At 41.8% G+C, this 20,457-nt stretch overlaps 1 protein-coding gene across 4 annotated transcripts in view; it reads right to left on the reverse strand.

Moving 5' to 3' along the window:
- The window catches only part of cdk19 (cyclin dependent kinase 19), a gene marked incomplete at both ends in the record, with an annotated part of 72,361 nt that overhangs the window by 24,052 nt on the left and 27,852 nt on the right, over positions 1 to 20,457 (reverse strand). For all 4 annotated transcript variants that reach the window (XM_079525486.1, XM_079525485.1, XM_079525484.1 and 1 more), the window contains 2 exons: positions 9,050 to 9,190; positions 12,731 to 12,841. In XM_079525486.1, the coding sequence (XP_079381612.1) occupies positions 9,050 to 9,190; positions 12,731 to 12,841 (252 nt within the window). The remainder of the gene's footprint in view (positions 1 to 9,049; positions 9,191 to 12,730; positions 12,842 to 20,457) is intronic.

Genomic DNA, 20,457 nt, shown 5'->3' on the forward strand with positions numbered 1-20,457 from the left:
GTGTCTGTCCGACGTGTCGTGTGTGCATCTTCTGAAGTCTCACCGGCTTTCAGTTCTGCTCTGCAAACAGGTCCTGTCGCTATAGAAACGGCACTAACAATGAAGCCTATTATTCAGGCACACAATGCTACACACTACTGTCAGTCAGAGAAACACAAAGAGGAGTGGATCTCTTTGGACCGTGAAGACCCGGGGATGCTAAAGTTCTAACTTAGCTAATAGGCTCAGATCAGGAATATTCTTTATTTTTATTTCCTCTAGGCTCTAGTCCCTTGATTTTTAATGTGAGAGCCGTGACATGTTTTGAAAATAAAGTCAAAGTTAACCTCTTAAACCATATAGACTTTGTTGACTGTACTCGGCCCCCTCCTTAATCCCTCAAACCAATCTATAAGATCACAACGCATCGTGTTGTGAGCTTGTAGATCTGCTATTTTTGCTGAAAGCACACCATTTTGCAATTGGGGGCCTTAGCCAGAGGCTATGGCCATTTGGAGGTCCTTGACATGGAAAAGAAACCCCTGCTCTAGTGCTTGAATTGAGCTATTGCAAGAGTGTTGCATAGAAATCTAAGTGAAAACAGTGTAAACAGCTGCATAGGCTACTAGGCTTTGTTTATTGACACAAAATATAAAGCTAAGGGGGTAAAAAGAACCCCTGAGGACTTTATAAATTCTTAACAGTAACAAGACCTTCTTTTTTGTGCTTCATTTCAGTTCAGTGTAGTGAGACAGGACACCAAGGGCAGAGAGACAGGACAGGCGACATGCAAGACAATGGATTTGAACACGGGTCCTGCATCTAAACATAGCCCCTCCTATGTCGAGCTTTGAGGGTTTGTGTACTGTAAACACAAACATTGTCCTAACACAAACATTAACTGCCATTGACAATGAATGCGTGAATGTGCAAACACACACATTGCGTAAATACAAACATTGAGTGATGACGCAAATTGTGATTGCCAGGGGACATATATAGTGCTGGATCATAATGACGTGACAATAAGATATAATACAAAGTATCGTGACTAATGCAGCAAGGCTGACTTTGCTGGCGCTGAGGTGTCTCTCGTAGTACATATCAAGTACACTGTATCTCAAGTTCAAGTACACAGACGCTTAGATGTACATGGGCAACTCATGATATAACAGAAAGCAACTCCTGTTCTTCTGATGATACAAGCATTTTTATGTGGTGGCGTTGTGAACAATTCTAATGCACAGCATATCATATGAATTTCAATGAAAACTGTTAAATCACCAACTACAGTATGATATCAAATTGATAAAGTATTGACTTTGCTGCATACACAGCAAATTAATCTTGTCTTGATGCATAAATGTAAATATATACATAAAAAGACGAACTGCTTATACAACTACATTTACAGTATATTACTATTTATATCATCATACTAATTGATTGTAAAGGGTATTGCACTGACTGAGGGCTGCGGCATTAAGATTTATTGCTACTTAACCGGAGAACAGCCTCTGGCAAGAAATGATTATGCTTCTAAATATATGAAAAAAGGAGTAGGATATGTACATCCCCATAGTTTCTTTAAACACGGTGCTGGACCCAAATAAATGGGAAGTCCTGCATGTGCAAAATGTTAAAGAAAAGACGGGAGAGCAACCTTTTCCTTTTTCTTCACTACCGGTATGCTTCTAATATACACACAAAGTTGAAACAAAAGCAGGTCCATTCAAACCACAGTTTACCATGTGCACAGATTCACTAATGTATAAACCAAAGAATCAGCCATCTCTCAAAAGTCCTTCTGGTATTTCTGGTATTTGTAATGAAAATGTAAGGCACAGACACACACTGACGGGTTACGGCAATTCTACAGTTCAACAAGTTGGAAGTACTAAACTCGTGTGTGATGGTTGACTGCTCTCTGTCTTGGTCACACCACATTCACTATATTGTTCAAAAAATGGGGAGAGCTATTGGTATTGCAAGGAAATGTTGTTCTTTTGTTGCCCGTCCCCTTTTACATCAGATAGTTCAAAGTCTAGTTTTATGTCATCTTGACTATTGCTCCACTGTATGGTCATCTGCTGCTAGTGGTGACCTGAGGAAGCTCCAGGTTGTCCAGGTTGGGTTGCCCTCTCAGAACAAATGTGAGTCGTATGCATGCCTGCCTCTCCTGGCTTACAGTTGAGAATAGTTATATTTTAATACTCTTGTGTTGTTCAAAACAGTCATGAGTAGTAAAACCACACACACACACACACACACACACACACACACACACACACACACACACACACACACACACACACACACACACACACACACACACACACACACACACACACACACACACACACACACACACACACACACACACACACACACACACACACACACACACACACACACACAGACTCTACCATGGAGCAGTTTCTCTCAGAACATGAAAGCACTTTAAAACCTACATTTTCTAAATCCTCTTCACTCATTATTTGTTTCTACACTATATCGTTTTGTCAAAATGTATGTGAAAGGTCATGTGCAGCTGACAGTGCTGTAATCCAACATGCTTGCTCAACGCCGGTCCCGAGGAATCCCACTAGACCAGTAAAACTAACACTGGCAGACTCTCAGTTGTGCAAATGTTTGAATGAAGGATTATTTGACTATGTGTATGACAACACCAACTACTGCATTGTTAGCCGGTGCGTTTGCCTAGATGAGATTACTGTATAAAACATGATTTATGTAGTTAGCTACTGACTCATTCCTCACACCCAGCTTGTAGATATGGACTATTTTGGCCATAGCACATTATTTATTTTGGATTATTGGCACCAAACATTGTCAGTTAATTATTTGTGTATACTGAAGTTATTGTCTTTTTTCATTTACAAAGCAAACAATAATTTGCCATTGCCGATGACACAATTAGACCATTCATCGCATTTTTTGTATGGCAATTAATCGGCATCCAAAATGTCAATGTCAGCCCTAAAGGGGACATGCCAAGGAGTTGTGCATTCCGGCCGTGTGCGGGAGGCCTTGCTATGTCAGCACTGCAGCTCCACTCAGGCCGTGCGCGGGAGGCCTTGCTATGTCAGCACTGCAGCTCCACTCAGGCGATCAAGCAGTCAGTCAGTCATTCAGGCAGGCAGCAGCATTGCCAGGTTTTGCAAGAGAAACAAGTGGCCAGGTCTATGAAAACAAGCCCAAAAGAAGCAACTAGGCTAGGTTTTTGCACTTTACATCGTCTATTTTCGAAAAAGATTGAATAAAAAGTTTAATATTTTAAAAGAATATATATATATATAATAAATAAATAAACACAACCCGCAACCACCCATATTTACAAGCGACTGTATGAAAAAACAAGACCAATAATAATAATAAGCCAACATGGCAACAATGACAGGCAGCGCAGGCAGCGCAGGGGTCTGGTGGCTGTTACATAACAGTGAGAGGAGGGGAGGGGGGCGGTGCAGCGACAGGGGGATGGGAATGGATGGGAAGGGTGGAGGAGGAGGAGGAGGAGGGGATGGGAGGGGAGTGGGGGAAGGGACTGAGGCTATGCAGTCAGTGGTGCAATGTAAAAGCACATACCTACAGTACCTCACACGCACACACACGCAAAAGTGTACGCACTCGCAACACACACACGCACACGCACACGCACGCACGCGCGCGCAAGCACACACACACACACACACACACACACACACACACACACACACACACACACACACACACACACACACACACACACACACACACACACACACAAACACATACACTATACTGTTTATATAGCCACACCTAGTATATAACACACACACGGAGACACATGCACGTGGTGCAGAGCTGCTGTTAAGCAGTGTATATGTACAGTATAGATCAGAGACACCCTGACAGAGTCACATACACACTGTTGTGTAACAGCAGAGGCAGAGTGAACGCTGTGTCTCCTCCAGCGTGGTTCGACTGATAATGAGACACTTGCTTCGTTTCTGTGTTTCACCTTCGTCTAAACACCATACGTTGTTGAGCGGAGGAGTCCCTCAGGGCTCTATACTAAGTTATTGCTCCAAATTAAGTGCCTTGCAAGCTTGAAACGACCAAGTGTTTGGGAACCAGTGCCCTAGAGCAGTGGTTCCCGAACGTTTTAGCTCACGACCCAAAAAAGAAAGTTTGCCAGGGACCCAAGCTAGTGAAAATAGCAGATCTACGAGCTCACAACGCGGCGCGAGCTATTTTCACTATTTCTTAAACATTTGTTTTCTAATTTATGGAATTTCTTAGATTTTTCTTTGATTTCTTCATGAAATGACTAAAAATGTCATTCAATTCAGTTTTTAATTCATGAAAGGTTTTGCTTTTTTTGGGAATGTTTTTTGAAAATATTTTGAAAACATAATAATTAAAAACTAAATGTAGGAAACTAAAAATAAAGGGACCCATACAAATGTGTCCCGAACCAGTGTTTGGGGACCAGTACCCTAGAGAACTGCCATGGGCAATTGGGCATAAGGCCTATGTAGAAACAAACATAGTTTACTTAGGTAGTTTCTTATGTGACCTGCTGTCTCAGTCAACATCCTTCATGAACAGTGTGAGCTCACAGTGACAGACTCTTGCCTCAGCGTAATCAATCAACGAGTCAGTTTACATGAGTAATCAAACACACATGACAACTGTAGCTTGCACTTGAGCCTTCATGACATTTAGTGACCTTGGGGACTGTAGCAAGTAGCAATACAATATAGATTCACCTTGATCCTGGGGTCAAGGAGGTCAAGGAGAAACTGTAGACTTTCTGTTTCTGGAAAGTTAGCATGCTATAATGGAAGCTATTGTTAATACATTAATAACATTTAAATTAAATGTTTTACTTTGTTTAAAAAAAACAAAAAAAACACCTGCCTAACAATGATGTCACTAGTAAGAACTGTCCACAGCCCTCCTATGACACACAGTGAGGGCCAATTACAGGAAGATACGGATAAAAATGGGTGAAGTGGTCCTTTAACTGCAGGTTTTAAGTGCAGGTTTTTAGGAACATCCTAGTTGTATTTTTCCACCAAATCTGCTGGACTGGAGCTGGCAGGCATACACGTCTCACCAGCTCAACTAAGGAAAAAGTGTCTCTCATGTCTGAAATGGTTGGCTGACTTTCCCCCCTCATGCTATGAGTGATGCAGCTCAACTTGCTCAAGACATGACAACTAAAAGCAGTCCAGGCACCTGTGCAAAGGAGATAATCTGGTAAACAACATTATTCCACAACAAGGAACAAGGAAGCTCAAGGGGAGAAATCTCATAGTCCCGAATCCACAATAGCAGGAAGCCATGGCAATGAGAAGGCAAAATAGTTGCGAGAGCTGCAATAAGTCAACCTTTACTGCAGAATCAGATATAGTTCTCTGACAACAACAGGGAATTTCATCCTGCTGCGGTGAAAATGTTACAGTGGCCCGGAAGAGTTTGCTGCTCAGATAAGACGTCTGTGTGACCTCAGGAGAGGAAAAACAACACTATTACCACTACTGTTGGCGTCTGTGTTTTGCACAAGTAGCGGCTGTGCCAAGTTGTAAGCCGAGTGGAGTCAATATTAGTCTTGATGTCGTCAGATGCAGAAAGGGAAGCAAACTTGTCGACGTGTCTCATGACCATTCCAATTTACTTGGGTCCTTAAAAAGCATCTAAAAGCATCAGTTGTTTTTATTATAATAATAATACTAGCTTATGCCAATACAATTAATACTTTGCTATTAATACTACTAATAATAACTATAAACTCCTAGTACAACTACTACAACAGCATCCTACCAATAATAACAACAAAAACAGCAATGGCAATGTTCTAACGACTTGACGGCCTAGAATTGACCCCCACTAACCCTGCGTTAAGTAAAAAGCCAGCCGGCACACAGTAAGAATCATCAATGGCTGCAGACTGCCTGCAGATCCTCTCCATGGATTAGTTCAAATGACCAAAGCCAGAGAGAGTGACAGCTAGTGAAGGTCTCAATGCGCTCCCTGATCCCAGTGGGGGGGCTTACGTAATGTGACAGTCCAGCCACCACATTGGCCATCTGGGATCGCTAGGGATTACGTAAATAGAGTCCGGTCCAGCGGAAAGAGATACACAGTAAGGATTTTGCTGTATAGACCAGTAGTTCTCAAAGTTTTTTTTTTCTTCATGCCAACCACCCCCAAATTGATATATTTGGCCGCGAACCCCCATCTGAAAATGTTTTGTGCCAGGGAGGGACCCCCAGAAGAGAAGATTTGTGTTAAAGAATTCAAAATTATTAAAAATGTTCATGATTGTGACGCTATATTACATTTTGCTGTGGACACCACTGGTATAGAACCCCAGTGAAAGGGAGAGAAGGCGAGAAGAGGAGAGAGAGAGAGAGAGAGAGAGAGAGAGAGAGAGAGAGAGAGAGAGAGAGAGAGACGGATCCATAGATTCACCAGGTTTTGTTCAGACCGCAGATTTCGTTATTAAGTGATCAGATCATAATTATTTGTGGGTTAAATACATCGTCAACCTACAGTATCTGTATTGGTTGCTGTGATGACGATGAAATGATGTAGGTGTGAGTAATGATCGAGTGTCGCTCGCCGAAAATAGCTAGATCTACAAGCTCACAGTGCATTCCGATGAATTGTGTGAGCTTGTAGAACGACAATTTTTGTTGAGTAACACCATTGTATGACTGTATGACTAAGTATTAAAAAAGTGTCCAGACTGTGACACACTCTTAGAAATCAGATTCGAATCGCATTTAATTTCAAACCAAAAAGAATGTGGATCAAATCTCATTTGCAGAACAGTTAACATTTATTTTATTTTTTTTGCTGTTCAGACTCGATGAAAAACAATCTGATTGCAATCTGGACACAGAAAAAATAGGATTTGGACTGCCAGTCTGATATGTACCAGTCTGATATGTACCAGTCTGATATGTACGTGCACGGACAGACAGAGAGCAGATCAGTGTGGAGGAAATGGATCCCATCTTGTGATCAAAGTAGCATCTGTTGATACAGCGCAGAATAAAGTGTATACAGGAGAATTAACAGCCAACAGCTGTTATGTTACGCAGGAAATAAATAGAAATTGGATTCTATAACTTGTGGATCTTCTGTGGAAAATACCCCAGCTTCCATCTGCGATCCCTGCAATTGCTCTGCCGCCCTTTGCTGCACGTCACACTAGCAATCAAAGTGAAGATTGAAGTTGATAATTACAGTTATGTGGATTTGCATGTGTTTTAGCTATTACGCCTTTTAAACCTTCGACCATTTTAGCATTTTATTATTGTGTTTGTAGTTAACACTGTTATGCAAAGTTGCAAACCAGCATTCCCACAGGGGACAGTCAAGTTTGGAACTTAAATTGTTTTAAAGTTATTATCTCTTGGGTTTAGGTTATTTATACTGAGTTCATTTGCAAGGATTAGAACAAATGATCCATTCTAGGAAGTTAACCAGTTGGCAGTGGCAGTCGGGAGTCGCAGATAAGATAGAGCGATCCTCCTTGTGCGGTGGGGAGTGTGTATAAAGTACGATTAGGGGACAGGGAGAACGATAAAGATGGAGAGGTCAAGAGAGCAGTTCAAAGACTCGAGACCGCATCAAAAGTTGTCCAAGATAAAGAAAAGGATCTTTGTGACACAGCGTCTGTTGGGAGTCGGTGCGGCCTGACCTTACAACACGAAGCCCAGCAAGTGGCACATGTAAAGGCTGATTTATATCGCCAGTTCATATCCCCGGACCGGCACGTTAAAATTACCACCGCTGAAGTGCCCTTGAGCAAGGCATTGAACCACTACCATGAAATGTTCTATGAGCAGGGCCTGGCTGTAAACAAGTATCTGATGCTTAGTCCAGTTACCCTGGGTAAATATAGTAACTTTGCTTTGCTTTGCTTTATTTTTGGTGTGCGACCCGATGAGTAAACAAGTATAAATCAGGCTAAAGGAATACCCCTCCCATGCCCAAATCACTGTGGGAAAACTGTGGAGGAGACGATCTCACAGGAGAGTTGCAGTATGCTGCTGTGGGATCGGCAAGGACAAAAAGGACAGACAAAATATAGATAACATTCATTGTGCCAAGACTCCCCGTTCCTCAGCCAAGGCCACGTGATAATGAACTGCACGCTGACATGCGTCACGCAACACCTGCGTGACGCAGAATAACGTGGCCGGCGCAGCAGCACCGCCGACCCTTCCCAGAATGGCTTGGAGTTTACCTGGGCAGCCGATAAAGGTTTCACGTCCATGCCGTCGATACTGAACACTGAAAAGGGATGCATGACCCCCTGGTAGGTACACACAGCGAATGACAACCTCGCTGCAAAAAAATACATACCGGTATGCACCTAAAGTAGCACGCGCACGCAAGCAAGCATTAGTGCCATCTATTTTGCACACAACTTATTTCACAGCATTTGGCGTAAATGCTGCATGGTCCCCTGGTCTACTGTGATAAAGCAGACTCCCTGTGTTGAGCTGAAACCAGAGTCACATATAGAGTAGTAGCAACGTATTCTATTTTAAACCACTCTAATACAAACAGCACTGTAGCGGCCGTGTAAACGTGTGGTCCGTGAAGGGAAACTTGAGCATGGGGAGAGCTGTGATTAGGGGAATCACAATTATGACATAATCGGCTAATGGCAATTATTTGAGATATTTTGTCATAATTATTATAATGGTTTCCATGTTGAAATATACATGTAGAAATAGCAGATCTACAAGCTTACAATGCGTCACATGTTGTAAGCTTGTAGGTCAGCTATTTCCGCTATTTTTAAAGTATAACATTTATAAACATGCCAGTAATTTCTTGGTATACCTTCAGTTATTTTCCATATCTGCCCTGTGCAATGTTTTTATTACGAAGCCTAAAAGGCAAACAGAAATGTAATTTCTATTCATAACGTTCCAATTTCCAATGCCAAAAAACACAATTGAATCATCAATCGCAATTATTTGTGTGACAATTCATCGTCAACTTAAATGTGTAATGCTGACAGGCCGTGACTGCTCACCAGGTCCCTGTGGAGCACCCAGTTGGCATGGAGGTAATGGATCCCATCCAGAATCTGATACAGCAGAGACTTCACCATCCCTCTGGGTAGCTGCATGGGTTTCTTGTTGGCCTTTGAGGCACGGTGGAACTTGATGATGTGCTGCGGGGGGAAGAGAAGAGAGACAGTGAGGGCGTGCATGACACATTGGTTATGCCCTGGAGCGAAGCATATCGTTGCTGTCGGGAAACCTTCAACCTCCATGTTTCAACTTTTAATGTTTCTGTCATTTAATTCCATAGGATAGCATAGCTTATAGGTCTTCTATTTTCGCTATTTTTGCCATTATGCCATTGGAAAGCAGGTTATTTTAAGTATTTAAAGTAATGGTTTTGGAATTTTGGGGGGCTGCGTTGATGATGATTATTTTATTGTGATTTTTAAATTCTTTGATGAATATCGTCATTGAGATATCCTATATTAAAATTAACTTAAGTCCTGAGAAAAGAAAATGACTGAGAATGTCAATGCTGAAGTTCATGTCAGTTTGAATGTGAAAGGTCTCGTTTTAACAGAATTATCTGCACTAGAGGTTTGCATCATATATGCACATCATCACATGGCCATATATGGGCAGATAGCGGTCGGATCTGTGGCTCAGTCTGGATAACTTGATCTCCATATATGCCTATAGTGGGCGTGTCCGGTTTGATTATGGTTATGTCTGAGTCATAGTGACATGCCTAAATATGGACGTATTGGGTTTGTTCATGGTTATGTCTGAGTCAGAGTGACGTGGCCTGCCGGTCAGCCAGCTAATTTGAATATATCAAGGGAGACGAGGTATCATGTGAGGTATCATGTGATAGCAATTCAATTCAATAGCACAGTCTTTTTTAAATTTTGTTTTGCTTTTAATTCTCAATTAGAAAATATTTCTACCTTTATTTAGTTGGTGTATCTGGAGGACAGTTACAATATGAAAATTAATATTTTAAGGACCATTACTGTGCCTATGCCTACGTCAGTGTTTTATTTTAATGTACATAAACAACTGTATTTTTAGACCTTCTCCAAAGTCATTCAAACATAGCCAAATGTAACTGTATAATGGAGTCAGTGTCAGCGTTAGCTAAATCAATCCTTACTCCAGGGACTATTTTCGGCTCAACTTTGTCAAATTTTAATTAAATTTGAAATGCATTTAAACAATAATGGACCTTTGACCAAAAATAACCACGGAATAATAATTTGCGTGTTGGATCTGAGGCACATTTCGCGTTCCCTGCAAGTAAATCTTCCTACTGTAGAACAATGAATGGAATCCATTGGCTTTGTTCCAAAGCAAGTTAAAAACCTAAGCCTTTAATAAACAGGCTTAGCGCCTGCACATTTCAACTCACCGTGTTCTTCAGGGCATATGAGTGACTGACAGCTTTTATGACTGTGAAAGTGGGTGTGTTCTGTACATAATTACTGTAGGTAAATTCTAGCATGGCATCAATCAAGGTTAGCAAATCGATTTTAACTCATTTAGGACTGAGGCCGATTCTAAAAACGCCTTCTAAATCCTGACCTAAGTTTTCTAAAAAACAAATAAAAGAATCACACCCGTGCTCAGTGTGCTCACACAACATGCACCGTGCTCAGTGTGAATGGCTTTGTAGGCTGCTCAACAGTGCCACTTTAGGTCACCCAGCGGTATTGCAGCTGTTCGTACTCTAAACAGACAGGTGGACGGACGGACAGACAGACATACACACATGGCCAGTCATTAGGCACCACTCAAAAAATATGTTGTTATGTACTGTACATATAGTATCCCAACAAGAACCCACAAATGGGTTCCCGTCTTGAAAGGTAAAAACCCCAAAAGGGATAAATGGGATAAATAATCAATAGCATTGGATACAATATAGGCCTAGAATACTGAAGTTGGTTACTTGCAATGAATAGAGAGAGAACTTTGGAGTAGGGAGCACAACAAATATGCATTACAGATATGGAACATATCTGGAACATAGTCCAGTTCTTATAATCACTTGAGCCCAGCATCTCTGTTCAAAAATACTGAACTCGAGTTTGTAGATCAGCCATTTTTGGCCGATCTAATGATTCAATTCAGGCATTAGACATTTCTATGGCCTTTGAGTCTGTTTGCAATGCTTGGCCATGGGGCTAGTTTTCATTTCCTGTGCAAATGGCATATTTGTGCTCTGCAGGACCTTTTCAGTGTTCTTTTTGCTCTCCCCACATGAACATACAGTAGCCCCACGGGCATTGTACTGTACGTGGTATACTACATAATTTATAGCACAGCTACCACTTAAACCCTATAGATTTTGTTGACCAGGGTCCCCCAAGCATCTATACTTGGTCCCCTGCTTCTTTCCACTACACCAAATCTACACCAAAAATAGCTGATCTTCAAACTCACACTGCATTGTGTTGCGATGAGCATATTTTAACCAAATGTTGGCCTATTATGTCACGCCCAGAATGGGGATTCTTGTGGTTAATAAATACGTTTATTAGACAGATTGGATGAATGCATTATTCTGATTGGTCAATCACTGAATTCAGTGGTGTGTTATTTCTGAATAATGACCGATAAACTCGATGACAGACCGCTGTCTAATCAAAGGCTCAGAGCACCCGCTGCGACTGTGGCTCAGGAGGTAGAGCATGTCGTACAATGATCCCTGGGTTGGCGGTTCGAATCCCGGCTCTTACTGTCCACATGTCGAAGTGTCCTTGGGCAAGACACTGAACCCTACATTACCTCCAATGAGTTGGTCTGTGTGAGCTTGCCACCATTGGTGTGTAAATGTGGGAAGTGAGGACGCTGGTATTGACTGTTCGCCACTTCACCTCCCAATGTATGAATGAATGAACCATTGTAAAGCGCTTTGACCACTTGGAAAAGCGCTATAAAAATGCATCATTGATTTGATGCTGTATCCAACACGGCAGCCATGTAAACAAATGCTCAATGTAATTTACATGTCATGTTACATTTGGGTAAATGTATTCATTTTTAAGTAGCCTTGTAACCCTTTCTATGGTTTTCCAATCATTGTTAATGATTTGCTTTGTTTAATGTGCTCTGGTGTAGTGTCACAAAAAGCTATACCACTGAGCTAACTCCTATTTTTCTATGATTGATTGCCTGACAGCTGACAGCTGACACCAGCCTTGATCTGTGAGCTGTCATTAGTTTTTGTATATGCCCGAGGAGTCGAGGACATCTATGAATTCAAATGCGTAGACACTCAGCCCATTTATTTATTAAAGGCCTTTTTATTTTTGCAAAGCTGTATGCGTATTTATTGGGTTATGACTTATTGATCACAAAGCTAAGTACAACTTATGTCTAATATAAACCACGATATGCTTTGGAAAATGGTTGGCTGTAATGTCAAGCATACTGCTAGATGTACTTTATAGGCTAAACATGCCAGACCACCCTACAGTATTATGCTTCTTTGACCGGGTTCCCAAGGGCTCTTTACTTGGTCTGATCCTTTTATCCCTTCTACACCAGATCTCTTCAACGACACGAAAATAGCCAATCTACAAGCTTGTAGATCGGCTATATTTTGGGAAATATTCGCCCACCAGCATAGGGACTCAAGGGTTCATATGGTAGACATTTGAAGGCAGTACAGAAATAGGTCACACTGGGCACACTCAGAGACTCACCCACAGGTCATGTTCAGCATAGTCGAAGAGGAGCCAGACTTTTCTATCGCTGTGGGACAGGAACACTTTCTGCAGGGCGATTACATTTGGGTGCTTCAGTTCTCGTAACAGCTAGAACACACAACAGGGAGATAATTTGATGATTATTATATAAATACAGATACTGTACAATGCAGCTCACTGTATGGCCAGAATGTGGCCATGAATGCTTAGTATGAATGACTGACAACAGCACCATATTCTATACAGAGTATCTACAATTCTACACCATAAAATAGTACAGAAAGAAGAACTTCTTATAAATACGGTATTTATAGATGCCAACGGAAATAAAACAACTATATTGTTTCCTGGCAAGTCACACTGAGTGTGAGATGACGCAGATGAAGGCTGAACGCCGAAATGTGTACATTGCTCTGTAAGCTGCCCATGTCAACTTAATACAGTACAGTACAAGTGCTTGCAGCTTGACGGCCATTTTCATGCGTGCTGTTACTGTATGTTCTATGAATGTAAAAAAACAATATTTCAATAAGCTGGAGTTCTTGTAAGTCGAGGAACCAATCAAAGTCAGTCAGCTCATCTGTGGCGGACAAAGTACTCAACCCCAGTACTTGAGTCAAAGTATAGTTCAGTCAAATTTGTATTTGAGTTAAAATACTGCTTTTAGAAAATATGTAAGTATTAAAATGTACATGCTTTTAAAAATACTCAAATGTACAAATTACAAAGTACACTGAATCTTTCAAAATAATATCAATCTAATAGTCAAAATAGCAGATCTACAAGCTTGTAGATCTGCTATTTTCACTAAGTACAGTATTCAAGTAAATGCCTAGTTATGTCCACCACTGCAGTTCATCCGCCACACACACACACACACACACACACACACACACACACACCCACACACACACACACACACACACACACACACACACACACACACACACACACACACAGTCACACACACACACATAATCACCTTGAAGTTACCAGGATCCATTATGTAAGGTCCATGGCTCAGCTATTAAAGTGCTGTTTGCAGTGAAACGTAATGTAACTCTGCTAATGGGTCGACCGACCGGCAGCAACACAGCTGTAAGTTGAGTGTCCGTGTATCTGTCTCTGAGAAACATAGTCATTCACATCTGGCCTACTTTGTGTATTTAAAAACAAATTATGACAGCATGTTACTGCTGCACTATACTGACTCTGAAAGCGACGATAAAGTTAAGTACATTTACTGTATACTAAAGAGTTGGAGAGACCCCTGTTACTTAACAAACATAACAATGATTACTATGGGAATATAGAACTACGTATTTGAACAAAAATGTAGTTTTTATATCACACCCCCTTTAAATCTTTATTCAGAAGATGTGTGACTACAGTGAATACAAAACAACTCTCCCCTTTACCAACTCACCCGGGGGGTACAGCCGGCGGAACAGCGCGGCCTGGTAATCTAAGTAAATTATGCTTAAACGGTTAAACCTAACCTTATTCCTAACCTTAACCTCAGTAAAACTATGCCTAAACCTAACCATATTCCTAAACTTAACCCCAGTAAAACTATGCCTAACCCTAAACTTATTTCTAACCTTATTCTCAGTAAAACAAAATAAAGAAGAACTGCCGCACCGAGCTGTCGGCGTGAGGTCGGTGGAAAAAAGCTGGGGAGAGATGGAATTGGGGTGACCGTACCTGTTACCACTACAGTAATGGCAGTACAATGCCAGGTGAGATAGCCTACTAATGGAGAAGAGTTGCAGGCTACATACAATATGGAAGGTTTCTGCACAGGCAAGCATTACACACACATTCAACTAGAATGTTTCTCTCTGCCCAGCCACATCGGTCTGCCAAAAATTGCCACCCTACAAGCTCACAACATGCCGCATTGCGACACACTGTGAGCTTGTAGATCTGCTATACCTTTTTGTCTCCACCAGGCCGAAGGCATGGGGAGAGAGTATGTTTTGCACTCCAGTATGTTTTGCACTCCGTCCGTGTGTGTGTGTGTGTGTCCTTCCTTCCGTCCGTCCGTCCTTCCTTCCGTCCGTCCGTTATCAGCTAATCTCCGGCACTGTTGGCCCGATCCATGCCAAACTTTGCACACACACTCCCTGGATGCCAACGACGAACCTCTGCCCCAAATATTCCTCAACAGCCTGTTATAGCGCCACCATGAGGCCGATTTAGGCAAAACACATTTATGTAGATTACTCGTACACATTTTATCCATACATCACACAATTCGGTATACACTATCTCCATAGTCATGTGATCAACACGGAGCGGCACCATTTCCCATCTTCCATCCTGATTGGCTAAGATTGGCTTCCAAAGCTCACACGATTGGTCCGTTTCGAACAAAATGCCACAAATCACAAACACAGTGTGCAATATCCGTGAAATTATACATGCACATTTCCACTAGGGCCGAGGACGACATGCCTCACGGTGGCGCTATAACAAGCCAATTCCTGTTTTTAGCTATAACTGCATCGATCTGTATACAACTTATGTATGCACACTCCCTAGAGGCCATGGAAAAACATTGTCCCTGCATCCCTCCACATCGGTTGGAGGTTATAGCGCCACCATGAGGCCGATTTCTGCAAAACACATTGCTTAGTCGCACAGATTTCATCCAAATCTCACGCAAATCGGTCCACATGATCTCTGTAGTCAGATTTGGATTTCATGGATTTCTCAGATTCTACACAGATTGGCTAAGATTGCCTTACAAAGTTTTCAGGAGTGGCCCGTTTTCGTTCCAAATGCTGCATATGTCCTGCTCATCCAGAATTCTATCCTCAGAGATGCTATGAGTGGCTCTGCATTTCCTCAACAAAATGAAGAAAATTGTTGCAAAAAACTAAAACAAAAAAACATATTTATATTACTCCTAAACATTTTGCCAAGCATCTCACACAGTCCTATCCTCCTGGTGGAGACCTGTCCCCAGAAGGGCACTTTTTCTAGATTGGCAACAGGTGAGGAAGAGTTATTATCAGATGGATTGGTGACAGCTGAGCGGGGGAAGAGTTGTTATCAAATGGATTAGTGACAGGTGAGTGAAGTAAGAGTTGTTATATCAGATGGATTAGTGACAGGTGAGTGAGGTAAGAGTTGTTATATCAGATGGATTAGTGACAGGTGAGTGAGGTAAGAGCTATCAGATGGAAGATCGATTGGCAGCAGGTGAGCAGGGGGAGGAATTATTAGCAGGTGAGATTGAATCAGGTGAGCAGGTGTGTCGGTTGTGTGATCAGTTCAGCAGTTGAGATGTTATCAGATGCTTTGTTAAGGCACAGTTTCCTTTGTTTTTTTGGTCCAGTGCCCCCTATACAATATCCAGGTCCCTTACCGCCCCCCCACAACCAATTCAAATTAAAAAGCTTTGTGCTATTGTGTTGATTATTATAATTTAGAAAACATCTAAACGATTTCCAAAAATCAGATTTTACTGAGGACCCCTCCTCAGTAAAATCAGATTTTTGGAAATCGTTTAGATGTTTTCTAAACGGTTTTCTAAAGGTAAAAAGCCTGTTACATTATAAGTGGAATTGTATATGGATGTCAATTCCATTTCAAAGGAGCTTTATTGGCATGAGAAAACATACGTTTACATTGCCAAAGCAAGTGTCAAAATATAATAAAAGCAGTTGAAAATGGGGAAAGTACAGTAAATACAGTTGGAGGGGGTACAGGCATTTTGTAAACAGAGCTATGTTACATTGCATCGTTATAAAGATGTTAAATGCTGGGTATAAAGCTTTTTTGAAACAAATAGCAGCAATGTATTATAGTCACTTTGGGACAAATAGCAAGACTCACAAGACTATTTAAATAGTATACAAAAAAAGCCTCAGATTTAAGATGTGATGTCACATCAGGGCCCGAGCTCTCACAGCACTGTGACTGAATGTCAACTTGTTGAAGCACATGGGCGATAACGATAAGTTGTTGTTTGGTTGAATTAATAATACAAATAAATAAATAGCCTACAATTAAAAAAGACGCAAGCAGCCTATCGTGTGACTGTGTGGAGACATTCTCTTTTTCTTCACTTGATTATTTTTGGGTCCAGCACTGTTTAAAGAAACTGTGGGGATGTGCATGCATTTTTTTTTTCATGTCAGACCTATGATACTGATATGATACTGATGATGATACTGATGATGATTACTGACATGATATTGACATGATACTAACAATACTGACCATGACTAACCATGGTACTGATATGACACTGGCCATGATATTGACCATGATAGTACTGACCATGATACTGACATGATAATGCCATGAATGATACAGACATAATACTCACCTTGATAGTGACAAGATACTGACATCAGTACTGCTAATTAGGGGTGGGACGATATGGGTACCTCACAATACGATATATATCGCGATATTAGGCCCTCGATAACGATAATATCACGATATTCGATATATTGCGATATTTGCGATATATCGATATATTGTATGAAATTTCATCAACGATATATCATGATATCTGCAGCTACAAAATACTTGGAACTGAAAAACGCTATTTCCGTGCTCAGACACAGGGAGGGACACACACATAGCTGTCTATAGTGGTTGCACCACTCAAACACTAAATTAATACTCAATAAACTCCCCCTTTGCCTCATACCCTCATCATAATACCTCACAAACACCACCAACTGACCATTATCACTGGTGTCAGTGGACTTGTCCACTGCTGGGGAAATGCATTCTGCATTTTGTATTCCCACAAAGCTGTTTGGACAAATCACCATCCAGTAATTCAGTACTTCTGGTTGCTGTGTAATCTGAGAGTGGGATTTGCTTTATTGTCTCCACCAGGCCGAAGGCATGGGGAGAGAGTATGTTTTGCACTCCGTCCGTGTGTGTGTGTGTGTGTGTCCTTCCTTCCGTCCGTCCGTCCGTCCTTCCGTCCGTCCGTTATCAGCTAATCTCTGGCACCATTGGCCCGATCCATGCCAAACTGTGCACACACACTCCCTGGATGCCAACGACGAACCTCTGCCCCAAATATTCCTCAACAGCCTGTTATAGCGCCACCATGAGGCCGATTTAGGCAAAACACATTTCTGTAGATAACTCGTACACATTTGATCCATACATCACACAATTCGGTATACACTATCTCCATAGTCATGTGATCAACACAGATCTGCACAATTTCCCATCTTCCATCCTGATTGGCTAAGATTGGCTTCCAAAACTCACATGATTGGTCCGTTTCAAACAAAATGCCACAAATCACAAACACAGTGTCCAATTTCCATGAAATTATACACGCACATTTCCACTAGGCCGAGGGTGACATGCCACAATTTTTTCCCCAAATCAGCCTCACGGTGGCGCTATAACAGGACAATTCCTGTTTTTACCTATAACTGCATCGACAACTTATGTATGCGCACTCCCTAGAGGCAATGGAAAAACATTTTCCCTGCATCCCTCCACATCTGCCGGTTATAGTGCCACCATGAGGCCGATTTCTGCAAAACACATTGTTTGTGTTAGTCGCACAGATTGAATCCAAATCTCACGCACATCGGTACACATGATCTCTGTAGTCATGTGATCAAGACGAGCCACTAAGATTGCCTTCCAAAGTTTTCAGGAGCCCGTTTTGTAAAAAATGCTGCACATGTCCTGCTCATCCAGAATTCTATCCTCAGAGATGCTATGAGTGATCTGGCTCTGCATTTCCTCAACAAAACGAAGAAAATTGTTGCAAGAAACAAACAAACAAAAAAACATGTTTATATTACTCCGAAACATTTTGCCAAACATCACACACACTCCTATCCTCCTGGTGGAGACCTGTGCCCAGAAGGGCACTTTTTCTAGTTTATACATTTCTTTGTTGATTTTTTGTAGATCTCATCTCAGCACTCAGCCTGTGGTCACTGTATGTCATTTGCCGAACCATCTGTACCAGACAATCTATAATCAATTGTGCCCTTTAGGAAAGTTATGTGTTTGCGTGTTTGTATGTGTTTGTGTGTGGGGCAGTGGAGCGAACACAAGACAGAGCTGAAACAGGTTCCAATCCGGTAAATGAATTATTTATCCTTACAGGCTAATGTGATTACGGTGTGTGAGCTGACCTGGAATCTGTTGGAAAAACACTGTATGGCCATTGTAGTGGTATTATGGTTTCGATGGTTGTTTTGGGTGTCCGGTGCTGGTTACAGTCTGTGGAAACACACCTACTCTAGTGGTGCAGGGTCATTTGGCTCCATTAGCACCTTGAATCCTGTGCTGTCACTCTTAAGGCCTTTACACTAGGAGTGCAACAGATGCAACGTTCCTCCCAACCGTTTGGTTGCAAGTACCCATTGTTGTGGGTAGCGGAGGTGTTTTAAGGAAGTTTAGACGGTGGCATAAGATAGCCAATTTAACAGGGGAACGCCTCTTACACAATACTAAATCCCCAAATGAAGGAAAACGTGCCCCTGATGCAAGATCGGGCCCAGAGTCTACAATGCTCCAAAATCAGGATGGAATCTGGAACAAAGCGCTGGCATCGTTTGGCTCTAATTATGATTCTATTTCTTGTGACCTACTCTAGCTACAGTATAAGTCACATTGAAGTGAAACGTGTAACCGTAGAGGTGAAGACAAGACACCATAGCCTTGAAACTAGGGCAGTGGCGCAGAAGGAGAGGCTGTAATTTCAGACCATCATCGACATGGACGAGCAAGGTCTTGGTCATGGACTTGTCTTCCACTTCCTCACACACACACACACACACACACACACACACACACACACACACACACACACACACACACACACACACACACACACACACACACACACACACACACACACACACACACACACACACACAGGCTGTGTGTCCCAGGTTAAATGAATGCCCAGCGATTACATGGCCAGAATAAAAGCCAAAACTACTGTGGCACAATCTCAGACTACCATTGTGTAGTGTCTGAGAACTGTCTGAAGTTTACTGTGGCCATCACTCTTTTTTAATAGAACTACCGAGTTGATGAAAGAAGAACATTTGACAATTTTGGCTTAACTCAGGAGGCTTTTGGACCATGGCTTGGAAAAAGAACGTGGAGACCACTACCTTGAGTAGTGCCAAGCCAGATGCACCCCCTTCTCCAGCTACTCACCCACTAGGCAGACACACTGTCCTTAAGCCAGATGCACCCCCTTCTCCAGCTACTCACCCACTAGGCAGACACACTGTCCTTTTCTGCAGTAGAGTAGAGCTGTAAAAACACTTCTCTGTGATTATTATAATAAAATAATCGAGAAGCAGATTTTATTTTTAAATATTTATTTTACTATATCAATGAATCAACCCAAAAAAGTAACTACCAATTGATTTTTTTGAATTGACGTACAATTAATCTGATTAACGCTATTTTATACTGCCATACAACAGTAGTAAAAAGTAGCCAATCTACTGTATAAGCTCACAATGGTTGCATCGCAACAGACCCCTGGGGGACCCCAGTGAACAAACTAAATAGGTTTTAAGTGCTTAAGCATGAACATGAACATTTGATATAGTCCCATGTCTACTCTGTTAGGTACCGGTTAGCTGCAGAGAAGCAGGATAGTCTCTCTATCACAACCACAAGCACGCATGCATGCACACACTCTCACACACGCACATAAAGCCCATGTGCATGCACAAATGCACGCACGTACAATT

This window comes from Electrona antarctica (assembly GCF_951216825.1).
Source record: "Electrona antarctica genome assembly, chromosome: 17".
In the NCBI taxonomy this organism is placed as follows: Eukaryota; Metazoa; Chordata; class Actinopteri; order Myctophiformes; family Myctophidae; genus Electrona; species Electrona antarctica.